This window comes from Sinohyriopsis cumingii, chromosome 15 (genome assembly GCF_028554795.1).
Source record: "Sinohyriopsis cumingii isolate HCF-2022 chromosome 15, ASM2855479v2, whole genome shotgun sequence".
In the NCBI taxonomy this organism is placed as follows: Eukaryota; Metazoa; Mollusca; class Bivalvia; order Unionida; family Unionidae; genus Sinohyriopsis; species Sinohyriopsis cumingii.
Window position 1 is genome coordinate 116116470 of NC_142975.1, and position 21286 is coordinate 116137755.

The following is a 21286-nucleotide window of genomic DNA, read 5'->3' on the forward strand; positions in this document are numbered from 1 at the left end:
TATAAAATGCTGCTAAGATAGAAAGAGTGACTGATAGATAAAGGCAACAAGCATTCTCTTTTTTAAATCACACTGTTTGCAATTGTACATCCAGTCACGTGGATCAATATTGATTTAAAAGGCGAACCAAAGTAATAGAACGGAATCTGTGAAATAATCAGATCTTTAAAACTTACATATTGGATCAGGGCTGAGCAAATGCCATAGCCCGACGTCCCAGACTAGTCATTTTTGAAGTCGGGTAAAGTAAAATTTTCCAAGTCGCTAGTCCACGACAAGTGCTTTTTAAAAAAGTTGGGCTAGTCCTTATTTTCGTGCTTTAATCACTATATCTACCTTTATTTGGCCAATCATGCCCTCCGGGCGTACTAAATACTTGATTCTACTCCTCTTCGTGTATACATTTACATCCTGTTACCGCTTGGCTGCATATTGGGCTAAGCGACCAAATTACACTGGTCAACAGTGAAATCATTACTGACTTGAAAAGGCCCTAATCTGTAGTATTTTGGTGTGCCGAACACGAATATAACCGTGAAAAATTTGTATTGGCTCTCGTTTTGAAGATATTCATATACCTCATTTTCTATGTTTCACTGTGTAAATTTCTCCAGTAGGACTGCAGCAACATCCGGAATAATGATGTAACATTGCATAATACCATCATGCTCACATCATCCACAGTTGATTGCATCATTTTCTGATGCAATGCAATACTAATGCCATGCGGCTGCTGAAGTAAATTGACGTCAGCAGTGTACTATACATGTGTAGGCCTATTATACTAATGCCAGGCGGCTGCTGAAGCTGACGTAAGCATTGTACTATATAAAGCCCAATCAGATAGGTTCAGCATTTAAAATATTTTAGACGTTGTGCGAGACAGTTCAAGCTACTGTTACATAAAACTTATTATTTTATCCATTTACGTACAATAAAGAACAGTAATGCCTCGAAAGTGTGTTAATACCGCGGACAATTTTTGCTATATTTGTGGGGAAGTGACATTTGCCAACCAGAAGAAAAGTATCAATTCTCAAGTGAAGAAGGCATATCATCTTTACTTCGGATGCAAGGTTGGTGACCAAGACAAGCCTTGGGCTCCGCATATATGCTGTGCTACATGTACAACACAGCTTTCACAGTGGTTGAATTGCAAAAGGTCATCAATGCCGTTTGCAGTCCCAATGGTGTGGACAGAGCCAAGCAACCACCTAAATGACTGTTACTTCTGCTTGGTTCCTCCTCTTTCCGGCGGAATAACGAAGCGAAAGAAGTCGAGAATAGTCTACCCAAACATTCCGTCTGCATTGAGACCAGTTCCACATGGTGAGGGACTTCCTATTCCAGAACCTCCAGCAGAATATTCTCTTGATTCATCTGACGAAGACAAAGGTGAGTCGACCTGTTCTTCTCCTGGTCCATCAGCATGCAGTGATCCAGATTTTCACTGTGGTGCATCATCAACCCCACACAGAATAACACAGGAAGAACTAAATGACCTGATTCGTGATTTGGACTTATCAAAGAACAAGGCAGAATTGCTAGGATCAAGACTCCAACAATGGAATCTTCTAGAAGAAGATGTCACAATTACTGCATATCGAAAGCGCCACCAGCAATTGGAGCCTTTCTTCAGAAAGGAAAGTAATCTGATATTCTGTTCCGATATTGAGGGCCTCATGAATGCTTTAAAAATCACTCATGACCCACAAGAATGGAGACTATTTGTGGACTCTTCGAAACTGAGTCTCAAGGCTGTGCTTTTGCACAATGGAAACATTCTTCCATCTATTCCAGTAGCGTATGCTGTCCACATGAAAGAGACATACGATAGCTTAAGGCAGCTACTGAATTCCATTGAGTATAACAAGTACAGCTGGCACCTCTGTGGTGATTTGAAGGTAGTTGCCCTTTTAATGGGACTGCAGCAAGGATATACAAAATACATGTGTTTCTTATGCGAGTGGGATAGCCGAGCAAGGGAAATGCACTACATGAGGAAGGAATGGACTCACAGGCAGAATGTAGCCATTGGAGAGAAGAATATCCAACACCCAGCTCTGGTTGAGGCTCAGAAAATCTTGCTAACACCCCTTCACATCAAACTAGGTTTGATGAAGAACTTCGTGAAAGCCATTGACCGGACTTTGCCAGCATTCCGATACCTGCATGAAAAATTCCCTCGACTCAGCGAAGCAAAGATTAAAGAGGGAGTTTTTGTGGGTCCTCAGATTCGAGAGCTTTTCAAAGATGACCGGTTCAACAACTTGCTGGAAGGTGACGCGAAACAAGCATGGAATGCTTTTCGCCTAGTTTCTACAAACTTCCTCGGAAATGTTAGGGCAGAAAACTATAAGGAACTAGTAGAAGACATGTTGATGAAGTATAAGAAACTTGGCTGCAATATGTCTCTAAAGATTCACTTCCTTCATTCCCATTTGGATTTCTTTCCTAGCAACTGTGGTATTGTTAGTGATGAACACGGCGAACGTTTTCATCAAGATATCGCAACAATGGAACAAAGATACCAGGGAAAATGGTCCACTACAATGCTGGCTGACTACTGCTGGACACTCCTCAGAGATGCTCCCGAACAGCTGTACAAGAGACAGGCGAAGAAATCTAAGATGTAGTCAATGACTTGATTTTTTATAGGTAGGCTATTACAGTTGACCTTTTACTATTGGAATGCATTTCGTTATGTAAACATTAATTTCTTGCAGATTACAAAAAAACTAGAGCCAATTTTGCAATTTGACTGTCATATTCGTGTTCAGCACATAAAAATTGATAAGAATTGACTAATTTTATTTCAGTAACATGACTTTTGTAAAAATTTGTTGTCCAGTGTTATCGGCAAATCAAAACACGTCAAACAAAAGAAAGGCAGTATGATCAATTAGCAGTGTTGTAAGCAGTTTTGTTGCAATGAGTTTACTCAATCTAGATCATAACCAGTGGCTCACTATGATTTTAATCTAGCGAGTCAGTGTAATTATATTAATGAAAGGTACTTTACCGACATCAGTGTTGGTTTCCTTTATGAACTGATTAAATGACAGTAATGAGTCTTTAATTTATAATTGATTCTACAGATGATTAACTTCCACGTGTGATATTGTGTTTGAAGCGAAACAATTACGCTAATTAATGAGCTGTTTCAGTTCGTATTTAAAAGAGAAATTTGATCTTATGATCACTTTAGAAGTAGTTGTCAAGCAAGCTGATATTTGCTCTGTGGATAAAATGAGTTTGCTAAATTATTTTCGCAAGGAAGGTAATAACGGCAATTCGGAGAAGGTAAATTTGTTTGAAAATGGAGGGATAAAACGTAAGACGGATACTGAGTGTGCTTGTTATCCCTGTCTTGAATATATGACTTGGAAGGTGGCAGACATATACATGGACATACTTTCAAATCCATGAGCTAAAACATATATACATGAACCTGAAGAAGCCAAATGTATAACAACCAATGTTTTTAAAAATTAAATTCTTTTAAGAAATAATTATGTTGTATATTATTTTGTTTGTTTTTTTTTTCTATGGATTAAGTACATACGTCTCATCAAATCTCGGCAAGTGATTACCATTTTGGGACCATTGAAAGTAAGGTGGGACTAGTGGAGAGTAAGGTGGGACTAGTGAAGAAAAAGGTGGGACTAGTGAATTTTCTGAAACCACTTGTCCTGGACTAGTGGTTAAAAAAAAATTTGCTCAGCCCTGTGGATGCAAGAAAAACAGAATTAAACTAATTTTAAGAAGACTGTTCTAGATGAATTTGCTGGTGGCAATCAGAAATGTCTAAAGACCCCAGCAAATTTGAGAGTTATTACATGTCAGCATAAGCAAAGACAAATCATGCTGAAAGTTATTGCAGGTACCATCCGATACTTGTACGATATTTACAGCCATATATGAATACATATTCCGTCAGCATTAATTACACTCCTTTATCATTTTGATAACTAATGTAATTATTACTTTGTTAAGTTCCTCTGAATATATTAAAATACTGTGTTCCATTTCATTTTTTAAAACATGTCTGGTTTAAAATAATCAGCATTACAAAATCAGCTGACGTATCGAATTTGTGTTATAATTTTCTTATCGAACTTGTGTTATAACTCTCTTAACTCGTGTTAAAAACGAACTATTAGCCTTGCGAAAGTAATGGAGAAAGATAGATATATCAACGTATGAAAAATGCAAATTGTTGAGATTGTTTTCATTAAAGTTATATAGCCAAAAATGTGCAATAAATGCTTAAAATCGGAGAGCAAAGTGAAATGTTCCTACAAATGTATCTGAAATTATGGATAATGAATCTGTATTATCAGGTATGGACAGTGTATTTAATTTAGTTATTTGATATCATTTAAGTATGGAAAGAAAATTATATTTAATTATCTGATATAATGTAAGCATGGACACTGAATCTAATTATCTGATTTAATGTCTATAATTATTCTCTTAGTTTGAACAAAAGATGTTTGACATACATAGTTGATTCATTGGTTCAAACATAATGATTTGTAGTACAGCTAAGATTCCTTCCTTTGTTGACTTTGTGTTTCGCTAACCAAGTGTAGAACGGTGAACTGGACATTTTTTGTGGACATGCGCATTGGAGCTAAGGGAGGTAAATTTAGGCGCTACGATTAGTAACTCCGCTGCAACCATGAAGGGGCCCCGAGTGGCTGAGTTGTCTAAAGCGCTCACCATTCCGGATCACTGCCATCTCACCTCTGTCTGCGTGGGTTTGAGTCCAAGGATCGGCTAGCGTGGGTACATAGGAAAGCCTGCCAGTAGCTTCTCGTGGGTCGGTGGTTCTTCCCTGGGTTTACCAGGGTTCTTCCTCCACCAGTTATACTGGCCGCCATGTATAGCCTATCTTGTGCTGAAAAATGGCATTAAACCCTAGAACAACAACAACAGCAACCATGAAACCCCCTGTAGCATACCCATAATACACAAAAGTTGTGGCCCTGTTTTGCAAAATGTTTGCGTGAATACATAATCAAAGGTACTATTCAATGCAAAATCATAAATGGATGGTTTTCTCTAGAATGCAAACTTTATAGCTGCTGTCTTTTTGCTATAATTTAAGGGAAATGGAAGCTGGCATATTGGGGTGAAATGATTTTTCAGGATATTGATGTATCAATTTTTTCATGTCAATACTCATATCGATACAGGTGTGGAAGAATCTTTATAAAATATAACTTACCATATACAGGTTACTTTAATCTACAGCAGTTGTGAATAATTATTGGTCATTTGTCTTATTCTCGAATTTCAGCATTCATCAGAGACCACTACAGCAACAACATGCACTTGTTTCTGTCTGTAACAGAAAAACTATTGACAACACCCACTAGCCTTCTACAAAGTAGAAAACACAAGATGTCAAACTCATGCTTTTTTAAATCTGCTCCCACTCCTTGTAAATTCCATGTTAATTTTATTATCCCATCAGTATACTCAGCCATGATAACATATCAACATAAAATCATTCTAGATTCGTTCCCCATGTATGATTTAAGTACTTTATGGATAATCTTATAACATTTTTTTATTCACAGTTTTGCTGTTGCTTTACATTTTTTCTGCTTCTGTCTGAGGGCTACACTTTTGTTGTGTAAAATGATGACATGTTAGATTCAGTTCCGATTGGTGGTTATTGTTAAGTCAAGTTAAAAGTAAAAGAATAACCACAAGTCAGAACTAACTGCAGCTTATTCTGTGTGACATGCCAGAAGTACTGACATCCAGACCCAGTAGGGATAGATACAAACCAACATCCAGACCCAGTAGGGATAGATACAAACCAACATCCAGACCCAGTAGGGATAGATACAAACCAACATCCAGACCCAGTAGGGATAGATACAAACCAACATCCAGACTCAGTAGGGATAGATACAAACCAACATCCAGACCCAGTAGGGATAGATACAAACCAACATCCAGACCCAGTAGGGATAGATACAAACCAACATCCAGACCCAGTAGGGATAGATACAAACCAACATCCAGACTCAGATACAAACCAACATCCAGACCCAGTAGGGATAGATACAAACCAACATCCAGACCCAGTAGGGATAGATACAAACCAACATCCAGACCCAGTAGAGATAGATACAAACCAACATCCAGCCTCAGTAGGGATAGATACAAACCAACATCCATACTCATTAGGGATAGATACAAACCAACATCCAGACCCAGTAGAGATAGATACAAACCAACATCCAGACTCAGTAAGAATAGATACAAACCAACATCCAAACCCAGTAGGGGTAGATACAAACCAACATCCAGACTCAGTAGGGATAGATACAGACCAGCATCCAGACCCAGTAGGGATAGATACAAACCAACATCCAGACCCAGTAGAGATAGATAGATACAAACCAACATCCAGACCCAGTAGGGATAGATTCAGACCAACATCCAGACTCATTAGGGATAGATACAAACCAACATCCATACTCATTAGGGATAGATACAAACCAACATCCAGACCCAGTAGAGATAGATACAAACCAACATCCAGACTCGGTAAGAATAGATACAAACCAACATCCAAACCCAGTAGGGGTAGATACAAACCAACATCCAGACTCAGTAGGGATAGATACAGACCAGCATCCAGACCCAGTAGGGATAGATACAAACCAACATCCAGACCCAGTAGAGATAGATAGATACAAACCAACATCCAGACCCAGTAGGGATAGATTCAGACCAACATCCAGACTCATTAGGGATAGATACAAACCAACATCCAGACCCAGTAGAGATAGATACAAACCAACATCCAGACTCACTAGGGATAGATACAAACCAACATCCAGACCCAGTAGGGATAGATACAAACCAACATCCAGACCCAGTAGGGATAGATACAAACCAACAGAGAAACTTAATGCAAAATTAGCTAATAAGTGATCTATAAAGTACTTGAAATGACATGGAACAAGTTTGCAATATCTCCTTTTATGGTGATATGGTGGCACTCTGCAGTTTCGTATTTTGCATAGGGTTGGAATTCTTAAGAAAGAGAATTGTCCAGGTTTTCTTGCTGGTTATATTAGCTATTTAAAAATGACCTTGTATATCTTATTTATTGTTCCAAGTACAGTTTATTCCCTTTATTTTGGCGTTTGTTTGACCATTGTAATATGGGTTATAGAGTATACAGCTTGGTCTTACTCCAGATGTACACCTCTCAAAATACTGCTAGCTACACTTGGTCATTTTTATTTCCTGGACTTTGGAGGTAAATTAAAGAACAAAAAGAAAGAGTTGATAACTTTTTTTACATATATTTTATTTATTTGGTAATTCATTCATTGCACTTTCAGAGGCTGGTATTGTCTACTCTGGCAAAATTCATTTTCCCTATTTTTATAATTACTAAAGATAGTGTACTTTAGACTAATTCAGGGTGATTTTTTTATCACAAGGAAGCAATAATTTTATTTAGCTTTATACTTAGATCATGTACAGTTTCCACAAGTACAATATCCAAATAAATTTCAGCCATAGTACATGAAACTATATGAGGTATGCCAACATTTTCTCCATTGTGCATGTTACAAATGTAAACAACTTCACCTGTCACCCACCACTCTCTCAGAAGTTCATATCTGTAGAAAGCCCCTTATATGTTATCAGCGACTGCGATAATAATTTTGCAGCAATTGTTTTTCATCTGTAGGCGGTACTGTTGAAGGATTTGGTTGTTAGTTATCTCCACTCCCATACTTTTTGACTTCTAATAGATTATTTTCCTTGCATGAGGAAATTTCACTTTTGTTCTGTTTCGAATATAACAGCCTAATGCCTTCCAAACTTAAGTGAAGACCTGAAATTTTTAATATTTTAAAAGCATACGTAAAGTGCAAAACAAAGGGTGTGGTGACCAGGATGAGCCCTGCACCTGATCAAATGGAACAGTCTGATTTGGCCTAAAAGATTGAATAAAAATCACCAACACCTAACAGATAGTCTGTTTGGAAGCAATTCAAGGATGAGAATATGATAAGTTTATGTTTGTCTGTAATCTGCATACTAGAAATACAACCAAGATCTCAGCATATGTAAAATAGCACCACACCTACCCTGAGAGACCTTCTAAAGATGAAAAGACCATCAGGTTCATACATGTATTGACAATGTATCATAGGCTGTGCATCATGAATCGTATGAAAATGCAGCAGATGCATAATATTTCACCCATTCTGGCACCGCTTAAACACTTAAAAATTAAAGACGTATCTATATAAAAAGAATTTTTAAAAATAATTTATGAAACAAAATATTGAAGACTGTTATCACATAAATGATTTGCAATGGACTGTAACTCCATTGAATTATTATTTAACCAGAACTTTTGTGAAGTCATGTAGGCTGCTGGTGCAAGTATGTAAATACCAGCAAGTGACAGCAAAGTGCTTTAATGTAAAAGGAGAACTTTGTCATGAAAGGAAGAAAGAAAGGTTGGAAATATAGAATAAGTATGCTTCCATTTAAAGTGATGACTCCTCCAACTTGTGAGTGTAGGATTTCCCAGGACTTGGTAGAGGATTTTTGTAAGGTCCATTTTGACAAGAGAATTCTACCTGACACAAGTAGAAGTAGTAACTGATATATTCATGGGATTTGGCCTCAATCCCTGTATCAAAGGGAATATACTCTGCCCTATTATGGCCTGATAACTTTTAGCTTTTTAACTAAAAGTTTTTAACCTGGGAGGGCTGAATTTCTATGGTAATAGTAGTTCTCCTAAGGTATTATGATTGGCTAAATATTTGTGAAGAAGCATGTTTTACTCTTTATAAAAAATTTGTTGTAACTCTTACTTCTTACAGAATTAAATCAGCCATCCACAGACTGGAATGAGAGACATATTTTGGTATACCAGGAATCCCAGAAAAGATGTCTTACCAGACTTCAGTCCTCTGAAAGCATGGCATTGTCATCGCCCATACCTCCCTCAGATAGTGAGTATTACTTATTAATTGCAGATAGTCAGACAAACAAACACAGATTTTGGTGTACTGTCTATATGAACAATATGAAATTCAGAGGTCTGTTCACTGCCACTGCTAGAGGGAAAATGACACAGCTTAGTTAATCTTAATTTAATGCCGAGTCCCTGTCTTGAAGAGCTAAGCTGCACTTCAAAAGCAAAATAAGCGCACCAGTGTAGCGTAGATTAGTAAATCTCACCAGTGTAGTGTAGATTAGTAAATTTCAGAAAGGACCTACACATCACTTAAGAGTTGAGTTTTACATAAATTTCCTACTGATTTTAGCTCAGAAATTGCTTAGGTAAAGTCCTCTTATAAATGAGACCATTTACCTCATGCAGGAGATGCTCTTTATACTGAGTTTTCTAAATAATTATCCTATGCCTAAATGTACGAAAAAATAGACATTTTTCTTCAGAATATAATGGTATGCTAGCATTATGTTTTACACACTTTTATTTGTTTGCTTGTTTTTCCAAGACAACAAAACCATTGATGTGGAGGATTTTCTAAAATTCTTTAAGCCAGATGGATCAGCTGCTGCAATGAGTTTGTCTCCAGTGAGAATCAGGGTCAGTATGCAGCCACTTTTATACAGTCAGCATAAATATAAAATCACATTCAAACTAGAAATGTTTTCATTGAACAAGAATGCCCCATCAGTGTGCCTGAAAACAGGTGGGAAATTGGGGTAAAGTTAGTTGAAAGGTTGGGTTTGTTCTTGAGGGAGAATAGTCCTTTAATTATGGGATAAACTGGAAATTTTTAGTCATCACTTTGTTGCATAAAAAATGTGTAAATTGGTCATGACTGAAGCGATAGTTATTTCAGTTTATTGAATTCTTACTGGAATGTAGGAACATTGCAAAACTGTTACGTCAGTTTAGGTACAATCGCTGTGTAGATCATTTATGTGACTTCAATATATTTGTATAATCAGTTCATGTGTTCATGATCTGACTGGTCAAGTAGACTAGTTATCCCATAATCAGCTCCATACATGTATCTGTTGTGTAGAACATATGAAAACCAGTCTAGCATCACATAGTACTAACATGTCTACAACATGATCATGATAGTTCAAGAGAAAAGTAATAAAACATGTCTCCTCCAGTTCCCCATTGATTTGTAAAGTTAACAAAAATATATTTTGATGGGTATTTGTTAGTTTTCACTGAAAATGCGGTGTAAAACTATATCATCAAATAGTAACCCTTGCCACCACTGCCACCGCCACAACTTGCCTTTTTGGTGAAGTTTTACTATCAGTGGTGCTAAATGTGTAAAAATAAACCGACTGCTGAGGCAATTTTCACTGAAGAATCCCATGCTCTGGGTATACTTGACAATAATTGCATTAATTATACAGTTTTTACTCAGATTGCAGTGAAATTAGTTGCTAGGGCACCCACCAGGCATAAGTTGATAAAAAAGATGAAAAAATGTTCAGCTTTATATCACATATATGAAGAGAAGTAACTCATAGATTACCTCCCCTTGTCCCCACTAATGGTCATCCATATCCTGGGTGTTTTAACAGTTTGAGCTTTTATGACTGTAAAACAGTTTCTCCTGAATCTAGTGTAATATATAACTTTGGAGACTATCCATCCAAATTAGAAATGACTACACCATCTCCAAATCCAGCCCTCCCTGAAAGAACAAAAATTTATTTCCATCTATAGATCACATAGATGAAGGAAAGTAGCACTTGTAGATTACCATCGCCCCTGCCCTCGCCCATGTTAAGTGGTCACCCTTATACTGCTTGTATTCCAGCTTAAGCTTTTGCTCAAGACTAAACAGTTGCTCCTGAATCCATTTTCATGTATATGTTTCGGGACCATCCATCTGAATTCTGGTTTTTTTTTAATAAGTCTGATGGGTGATGCACCTTGAGAATACAGCATTTATGAAGCTTTGGTGAGTTTGCTCATATTTTTACTGGTTGTTATTGACCATGTAATAATAAGATTCGCATGTCGATGTTACCTGAAACTTGTAAATACTTGATTCATTTAAACATTTACATTATAGGTATTCTCTCAGTCATTAAAGAGAATGTGAATGAAATGCATCAAATGCTAACATTTTATGGTTGCAGAGGACAACACATATAACTGACTTGTACAAAATGCTCTTCATCACAACCATGCATTGTTTATGCTTTTTTGGGCTGTTTGAGTATGAACCAATGTCATGAAGAAACAGCTTATTAAAATGCTGTGGAATGTGGCCATGTTCCAAATCTTCAGATCAAGATGTTTTGAATCTCCATCCAAATAGAATTAATAGCTTACACTCTATGGGGGACACCTTGATGCCACCCCCACCCCTTTTGAAGATTCCAGGAACAGTGCCGATTCTGATGGTCACATCTGGCCATATGGAAGTACTTATGATAGATCTGGTCCATCCTATGTTGGAGTTACAGTGGTCCCCTCATGAACAGGCCCCCTGTCCATTGGCCACCCACTCTTTATGGCCAGAATCCCTTGGCACAGTCGTTTGTGTTCAAAAGTACCACTCAAAAAAGGCCACCCCTCTAACATGACCAGTGGCCAACATATTAGTGCACCAATGTAAAATTTACCCCTCACAAGCAGCAATGTTTTATTATTAATATGTGTCCAGAACCAGTATTTAATTACATGAGGATAATCAGATTATCTTTCCTGATGTCTGTTCCGGATGTCAGGTTTTTGTTACTGAAAGAAGTGTTTGCTAAATTACATGTACCACTAAGGTTATTACTATATCGTTAATGCCAATATTTGCAGGAAATGGGGTCAGCAATGTTTTAATAGAGCTTTGGGCTTCACACAGTGGACTTTTTTTAAAAATTGACAATTACGACCTGACATAATTGTTAAGATCATAACATGGTCAGATAGAAATGGAGTCAGCAATGCTTTGATAGAACTTTGGGCTTTATACAACAGAGATTTTTTTTTAAAATTGACAATTTCGAGTAACATAATTGTCCAGAAATAGATTTTGTCAATTAACACATGCACGCAGAAATAATCAACTATAGTCCCCCTCTGGGAATGCCACCCATCTTATAAGGCCACTTTCCCGGGGCAGAAGGGGTGGCCAAATGAGAGGGGGGCCACTGTACATGCAGCAAGCTGCATCAGAGATATTAGTGTCTTGAGAGTTGGCAAAATTGTCATCAAGGATGACAACTGATGAATTTGAGGATACCCAGGCAGATTCCTCCCCCCCCCCCATTGGCAGATTATGGGGAAGACGTGCTGTCTTTTATGAACATCCTGATCAGACTTTGGAACAAATGGAATTCAGCTTGAAGATGACAGTAGAAGAAATTTTGCTGCCCTGTGAAAGCCCTCATCCTGGAAAGTTATGGTCTTGGTAGACATCAATGAAGATTGCTGAGGTTATTGCTCATTTCTTGGATTAGAATCATGTTCCTGGGAATTCAACAGCTGTGAATCAGTTGCATGCAGCATCCTCACCTCACTGATATTGATCACATACTGATGTGTTCCTGTTGGATGTTTCAAGTCTCAGTAAGGACGTAACTGCCATCAGCATGTCTGCTGCATTGTGTTATAGGGCAGACAGTGTCATGCCACATCAGAGTTGGCTAGGAGTGTTGTACTTACCATTGTTAGCAATTCAATTGGGTAAGCATGCTCAGTAATCTGTGCCAGATAGCCAAAGAAGTCATCATTGCAGCTCACCATAGATGCAGTCTAGATTTAAAAAGAAGGGACGTTTTTTTGCAGGCTTCTTCACTAAAATCTGATCATGCGGCAACATTGTATTCTGTCATCTCTCTTATTTTAAGATGACATACTGAGGTCATGAGAAAGTAGGCAGCATATGAGTTGCCACTTCAACTGATCTTGTCATCACCCATTTCATTTTGACCAGAGGAGGGATTATTGTCTGCAAAAAGACCTCAGAGGACCCAAACTTCCTGCCAACCCACAGTGGCATGCAATCCCTCCTGCCTGCCATTGATGTTGAACCTTTTTGGGGTGCCAGGCTCCTTTTTATCATTAGATTTCGATCAACTTATTTCTGACAAATGATAAAATGATTTAAGTTGTTTCAGAGGACACCAGATCTTGTTTATCCAGCTCCCACCTGGTTATTGTAGTGGTGGACTTACATGGTCTTGGTTGTCTTCATCTGCTTCAGATGGTCCTGCTGGCAAAACTGCACCTTTTTGTGGGTCATTCAGATCGCCAGACTATGATGCCAGCCAAAATATGCCACTTACTGCTAAAGTGGCAAGACAGGAAGTGATTAACAGTGGGAATATGTTTGGAAGCCCCCCACCCCTCCGCAAGGTCATAATCTCTGTAAAGATACCAATTTCTTGGACTGGGATGCACACTTACTGCCATGCTTCTTGATGGCAAGCAGCAAATGGACAGTACAGGAGACTGAATTCAATGTCTTTGTTTATCCATTCTCATCCTGTGATACTACAGTAAGTGGTCATTGATAACTGTTGTGGGTGCACATATTTAGAATTATATTTTTAATATTTCAAATTAATTTGTGACAAAAGATTATTCTGGAATTTATGTACAATCTTTAGTGCTGGAAACTACAACAGTACAGGTATAGTGAAATAGTACTTTGGTACATATTACTGAAAAAAAAATACCACAGTAAACTGGTATCCTGGTAATATTGCATACTTCTGTTATACATTTCTTTTGTGTTTCCCATGGATTAAAATGCATACATTATTCAACTCCTGGCAAAAGTTTTTTAATTTTGAACAAATGGTAGACAAAATTTGATCAGCTCTGTAGGTTTATGACCTCACTATCAATGTGCATATTTGTCAGTATACCAACAGACAAGTCAGTAAACTGATTACCACCTATAAAGATTTTTGATGCACAGGAAAAGAAATTAAATTTTTTTCGAATAATGTGTCTGTAATGGAAAAGTGTGTATGTTTTATGTATGTATTAGCATTTAATGTTGACAGCACAGTAATAGCTATATGGTACAAGTGAAAAGTAAAGTATGTAAAAAAAAAAGTATCGTTGAGGAATTGCACAAAACTTTAAAGTAAATCCTTCCAGATAAATGTAAAAATGAAGTAGTATATGATTAAAGTTAAAGATATCAAAAACTATTTAAATTGTTTATCATATATTAAAAATGAAAAGGTAAAAATAAAAAAAATCCTTAAAATATCTACTTGATCAGTAATAGCAATCAATGATGCATATACCAAACTTTTGAATGGTGGAAATTGCAAGGAGCCATGTGGAAATGTAGTTGAATGGGACTTGTAGAAACTGGCTGCCAAAGAGGTAAGCTTTAGATCATGTTTCAGTTTTACACTATATTCTGTATTCAATCAAACATTCATACCAGTTCAACCTTTAGTCTTATTTTAACAATCATGTCTGATAGGACCAATAACTTGGCACTGCAGATCAAGTTACAGCTTTGAAAATCTGTGTATTTACAAGGGAAAACCATTGTTACATTTAATGACTTCATTTTTTCTTTCTTACAAACAGCGGTCATGCAGATCAGTCTTAAGACCAGTTCCCTTTGAGACTATGGCCACAGACCTTACATTAGTGCCAGAGAAGACAGACAGCAAGTGCCATGATATATAGTAAATTTATGTTATGTTTTAGAGCACTGTAGTTTTTTGTTCCTCATTTCTTAACTCTGTCATATGAATGAAACTTGTACATAAATACCACTCAGGAGGCTGACTAAAAGTAGCCTGTGTACACAGGTTGTCTGATTATGCAGGTAAGATTTTCATAGATGATGTATGGATGGATGATGTAACAGATAATATTATCACTGTGACTGTTGTTGTTGTTGTAGGGTTTAATGCCATTTTTCAGCACAAGATAGGCTATACATGGCCAGTATAAATGGTGGAGGAAGAACCCGGGAAATCCCTGGAAAGAAACACCGACCCACGAGAAGCTACTGGCAAGCTTTCTCACATAACCACATTAGCTGAATCCGAGACTCAAACTCACTAAGAAAGGGGTGAGATGGCAGTGATCCATAACGGTGAGCGTTTTAGACCACTCGGCCACTTGGGGCACTGTGACTGTTGGTTGCTTTACACAGTGCATAGACATTGTTGCTGCTGGTCACATTGGGTAGTTGGTTGCTGATAACAGGCAGATGATATAGAAATATTTTTGGGAGAACAGAAAAATGACCACTAGACCAGGTTTGATTGCAAATAACTTGATATGCTTCAGTTACCATTTCTTTTTGTATAGGGTTCTATTTAACTTAAAATTGGAATAAAGGAATCATTCAAACATAATCAGAATAGCCATACACTGGAATTTTATGTTTTAATAGTTACACATTTTTGTCAATATTTACGCTACAAAATGTTATTGTCTTTTATATTATCCAGGAATTATTGCTGCAGTTGGTGTTTGCATATAGACTTTTTTTTTTATGCCAACTTCCACACTTTGATCTCTTTGTTTAACTACATGGAAGCCATAAATATATAATGCTTTTTATTGTTGTTGGTTTTAATGGCAGTTTTAAAACAATATTGGCTATATCATGCAGGGAAATGGGAGTTCAGAGCCTTTTTAAAGGACACATCAGCTGGTCTAGTTGGGTATTGAACCTGTGACCTTTGGATTACAAGTCTGATGCTTGACCAGCTGAGCTCCTGTGGCTTCCTTTAAATATGTATTTAGTGTCACTGGATGCGTGGTGTGACTTAAGATGGATACTTCAGAGCAGTTGCAGATAAAATATGGTCTATCAAAAGTCTCAAAAGATCATCAAATTATGTGGCTCTAGAGAATCTGTTAATCAATTCTAGGTATTCCCCTGATGTAGTAATATTTTAAGTGCTGTATATACATTACCCACTTACAAGTCAAGTCTTACCACAAACAATATAGACCCAGATCTGCTGTCACATACTGTGCTGCAGATCAGGGTCTATGTTGATTAGATTGATTACTCCTAAGATACTGCATAGACCCAGATCTACCAATGCATTATGTGACTGAGATTTGAGTCTATCCAGTTTGCAGTTGGACTCCACCTACTAGTGAGTATGTATATAAAGTACTTTTTTCTGTACTTTATTAAATTTAAATAATTTCTTGGCAACTGATTATAATTTTTAAATATGTTTGATGGATGACCAGTCTGAAAGAATAACAACTTTATTCTTCTACTGCAGTTACAACACAGAACACTGGAGTGAGAAATTGAACAAACACTGTAACAAACTGCAAGAGAGATATGTTCCAAATGAAACTTATAGCTCATACTCCCAGAATGCAGTTTCCTTCTCCAATCCAAAGTGTAATAAAAAGAAAGAGAAAAAAAAGTTTACTTCCCCTCGCAGATCTCCAAGGAAGAGACATATTGGAGCTCAGTCTGATAATCAGACATTTTCAGAAACACTGCCAGAGCCTAGAAAATCCAGGTATAGATATATTTAAACTTTGTTTTTAGTTTCAGTTTACATTATTTTATATTTTCGTGCAACTTTGAATATAAATTAGTATGGGCTGTTGTGGATAAAAATTATCATGTAAAGAGTGACATGCTATAATAACTGTCAAGGCATAACAACTTTATGCTCTTCTCCTATGGACAAATACTGTGTCATTTGATTGATAGTAATGGAAAACTAATTTTTTTCCCTTCATATTCCCTCTTCAAGAAGTGGCTAGTTTGTAGAATTTACTTTGTCCATTAGTCAGTCCTTGCATCTGTCTGAGCTGTATTCTTATTTTAGTACACCTGTGGAGGGCAATCTTTTATCTCAGGATGAAGGTGTGTTGCAGGCTTAAACAGGGTTGCTGTGATCTCTTTTCAAGCTGCTCCGGTGGCCTAATGGTTAGAGTGCCCACTTGGATGCAAAAGGAGGTCGCAGGTTCAAACCCTGGCTTTAAAAAAAGTGGTACTAACAGCTGCCTCACTAGGCGTTTAGCATTTAGAGGTTAGTGTTAGGACTGGTCAGCCTTGTGTCAGGATAATATGATGAGGTGGGACATCATGCTACATGTCAGTGCTAGACATCACTATAAACTGTCACACTGCAGATATTATACTGATATGACTACAAAATCGTTAAAGCAATGTTAAAAATCTAAATCACACACACATCTATTTTCAACAAATTTTATTTGACATTTCCTTAAAATTGTATCTTGGCTATAATTCTGATACCTTATCACTTATTGCCATCAAAGTTGCTAAGTGGGATGCATGGAATGTGTCTTGAAATAAACATGTAGTGCAAACTTTAGCTATGTCACTGTGACCTATTTTTTCAGGATTATTTAATATTATTTCAGAATATTTAAGGATGGATTTCTTTCCTGTCCATTTTGTAAAAAAGATGTAGAATTTTCTGAATATAGAAGGGATTTGACAAAGAAATAAAGGTAGGGCTTAAAAAGAAAATGCATGTTTTTCACTTATTGGTTGATTTTTTAGTGCAATGTTTTAGAAATAGGTATGAATCCCAGAACTTTGCATCCTGAAATAAGATCCAGCTTACATTGCAAATGTTTGTAAAATGACCTGTATTAAGAATCATATCTTTAGAGGCAACTTTTTGAGATACCAAAAGTGGTTACTAGTTACACAGGGCACAACATTCAACCAGGGTAGTGCCAGAATTAATCTTAACAGTAATGTCAGCTTAAAAAAAATGCAACACTTGGGATAGAATGTGCTCTAAAGCAGGTATGTGCTGGTCAGTTTTTCACTGCCATACTCACAATATTATGACAGAAAGGGTTAAAACATTATGTATGACCTGATGCATGTATGATATACAAGTTTACATTTGTTCTTTGCAGAAGATCTGCAAGTTCAATGAACCTCACTCACGATGGATCTGGCAACACTCATAGATTATCATTTCCAAATGTAACAGCTTCACCTCGGCGTCTGTCTCTGGGAAGTCAGATTGCTGTGGCTTCCAGACAAAATTCAGAACAATCCAGTTCCATGCTGACCAGCACACCAGTTCCAAGGCAAGTGGAAATGCTATGCAACCAGTCTTCACCCAGCAGTAGAACTCAAACCAGGAAATCATTCAGGGAATCAGTACAAGGGAATTGCACCACAAGCTCTTCAGGACAGCCAAGTCAACCCAAAAAGGAGTCCAGATCAGAGAGGCATGCTAGGGTAAAATTAAGAAGTATACCCTTCAAACATAAAATATTCAGAAATTGGTCTTGTTGTTGAGGCTAGTATCTTTTTGTAATCCCTGCAGATGAAGGTTGGGGACAGTATAGGGTTCAGTTTGATAATCCTGAACACTGTTCTTTATTATCTTCTTAACCCTAAGAGATATCTTGATAAAATTTAGAATGCTTTTATATCATGAATAGAAATTAGGTTCCGTAAAAAAGGAGCCTGATCAACATTGTAATATTTATCTCCATTTTTAGTGTATGCCATATGGCAGAGAATATCTTCTTTTTACATTCATTTGTCCATCCGTCTCTCTGTTCCTTATTTCATTGTGACACAATAACTTGAGTTTTCTACTATCTACTGTTACCAAACTTTGTATGTAACTTGCATTTGTAACAATGAAGAATTTAAGTTTTGGGCTAAGCAAAGTCAAAGGTCCAAGTCACATGAACAGAAAACACAAAAACTATGCACACATTAACTTGGCTTGTGTTCCAGATACCAAAACCATGTAAATGACATTCGAGATAAGAAAGATAACTATTAAGTTTGGGGTCAAGGACTGTAACTACTAAATTTGGGGTCAGGAAAGATAACTATTAAGTTTGGGGTCAAGAAAGATATCTACTAAGGTTGTGGTCAAGAAAGTTAACTACTAAGTTTGGGGTCAAGGAAGATAACTACTAAGTTTGGGGTCAAAAAAGATAACTACTAAGTTTGGGGTCAAAATATTAAAGTTCTTGGTCACATTGACTCACACAAGAAGATTTTCTGTATGATTTCTTAAGTTCTTTAGTACCTACTTTATCCAGACTTTGTGAATAGGTTGCATATAAATCAGGGAAAACATCTATTCTCTTTGTGGGAAAAAAGAAGAAAGAGCAATTTATGCAATCATATTATCTTAGGAATATGACCACTACCTAGCAAATCCAGCATAAGTGTTAGCTATAAAGTTAAAAGTAGTCAGCCCACACGGGTGGGAGTCAGACAATGATCAGAAGGGGTTCAAATGTAGGGATTGGCACCAAATCCCATCTGTACTTAATTTGCGACAGGTAGCATGCTTTTTAGAGACCAGACACAAATTACTTATCACGCTATAGCAGGGGCCTCAAACTCAAATCACCGTGAATGCCACATGAAGTCTAGTACATTAACCCAATGGCTGCATCACTGAAACCTTTTCATACAGCAAGAGCGGCTCATAAAAGGTAGCCAGTTGAAATGTTGGATACAAAAAGTAAATGATGTAACAATTGAATTTTTATCAAACTGGCTGGCAGTGCTCCTATTTTCACAGGGAGGCAGGTGAGATAAAAAAAAATCTCCTTTCCCAGGCCTTAAGTTGTCAGTGATAGATCATCACCCATGCCCTCTGGCGACCCACCCAACAAGGTGCCAGATAAGTCCCTTTCTTAGATTTGGGCCAACTATTCTTGGACTTGACATAGCCAGCTTGTCTAATATTAAGCCAAGATTCCGTTCTGATGGTTTCATTGTTCTAATGATACAATCTGGTTCCTTCTTCCCAACAGCTTGAAAAGTGATGGGTGATGTAAACTGTGAGAGGTCTCCAGATTCGCTTATCCAAATCCCTCCACTCTCATCTTCCAACCTTCATTAAGGCTCTGTTATTTTATCTCATGAAGGGGGATGCTTTTACACAAGAAAATCCAGCCTTTCTGCTTGTAAAGGGTGGTGTAGATAACATGAAAACCATACAAATGGCATCCGTCTGGTTACAAAGTCCATTGGTAATTGAGACCTGTGATAGAGATGCAACTAGTATGAGATCAGTCTTGACATTTCCAATACATATTTCCACATACCAATTCATATGGTTCCGATCTAATCCATTGAGCCTTCACAAAGAGATCAGGATTTACACTACAGAGACAGTAATGTTCCTGCATGACACACCACAAAAACATTCACTAAGTTGGTTTTTAAGTCATGACATGAACAACCCTTCTTTCCTTTCCTCATTGTGTGGTGGATAATCAATGTAGAGAACTCAAACCTAGTCCCTTCTCAATAATTTGGTCTATCTAATTATAGAATCCTTAATACTTGGTGTCTTCTTTCATGCTTTGGAGAAGGCATCAACCAAGACATTGAAGTTTGACCTTCCCAGTTCAGGATGTTCTCCACAGAGAAGGCAGCATTCCTGGACAGCATGCTACAAAACCATTCAATAAGTATGATTTTTGGTTCTTGACATGAACATTATTCCTTCATTTGCAGTTCAGAGTGGATAATTAAAAGTCTGATCTTATTACCATCATTGTGACCATCTAGATATGGAACTCTTAACACATATTAACTTGGCATCTTTCTCCCAAGCACATTGAACGTATAACTTGTACCATGGAGAAAGGATAAAGCTAGACATTGTTCAGGCAAGTAAGCTTCTTACAGCTCTTTGGCCTACTCTATGCAGGGGTGGGCCTGTTACAGTGCCAATTTACTACTGGCCCTGTGGTGGTCAATTGCATATGGATTCTTCAAGTTTAAGCCCTTCAAATCAACCTCTTGGAAATGAGAGCCATTCTCAATGCCTTCTACTTGTGGGTGGAAGACAACCCTGAAACATGATCCTGATGATATCAGACAATCACTTGTGTTGACATACCTGTGCAAGGGGCAGAACAGTCACCAGAGCTAGGCCTCATGGTAGTGGAATACCTTTATGGCTACTCCCAATACCAGGTAATATTCAACAGACATGATTTTTCTCTGTTTTAAAGTGGAGTTCCACTTTTCTCCAGACTTGAATCCATTTTTTCCTGATATAGACTGTTTTTTTATCATCTCCGATCCGGTTTTTAAAAAACGGTCTGTCCAGTCCCATTTCGCAATGATTCTTATAACGTATTCGTTCCATATATTAGTTAGTCCACAACTCTCATAAAGAGTATTCTCATTGGTCATAAGTTTAAATTCATCCAGTGAATCTTCGTGTGATGGCAACTGATAGCAATGGAAAGAAGAAGCGTGTTTGCAAGTACTGGCGCCCCGAGTTGTTGAGAGAGACCATGACACGAGAAGTTTAGATAAAGGTT

At 37.4% G+C, this 21286-nt stretch overlaps 1 protein-coding gene across 2 annotated transcripts in view; it reads left to right on the plus strand.

The window, feature by feature from the left end:
* The window catches only part of LOC149782540 (mdm2-binding protein-like), a 119604-nt gene that overhangs the window by 62977 nt on the left and 35341 nt on the right, over positions 1-21286 (plus strand). For both annotated transcript variants that reach the window (XM_089933971.1, XM_089933970.1), the window contains exons 13-17: positions 8886-9017; positions 9528-9619; positions 14570-14670; positions 16243-16491; positions 17879-18209. In XM_089933971.1, the coding sequence (XP_089790097.1) occupies positions 8886-9017; positions 9528-9619; positions 14570-14670; positions 16243-16491; positions 17879-18209 (905 nt within the window). The remainder of the gene's footprint in view (positions 1-8885; positions 9018-9527; positions 9620-14569; positions 14671-16242; positions 16492-17878; positions 18210-21286) is intronic.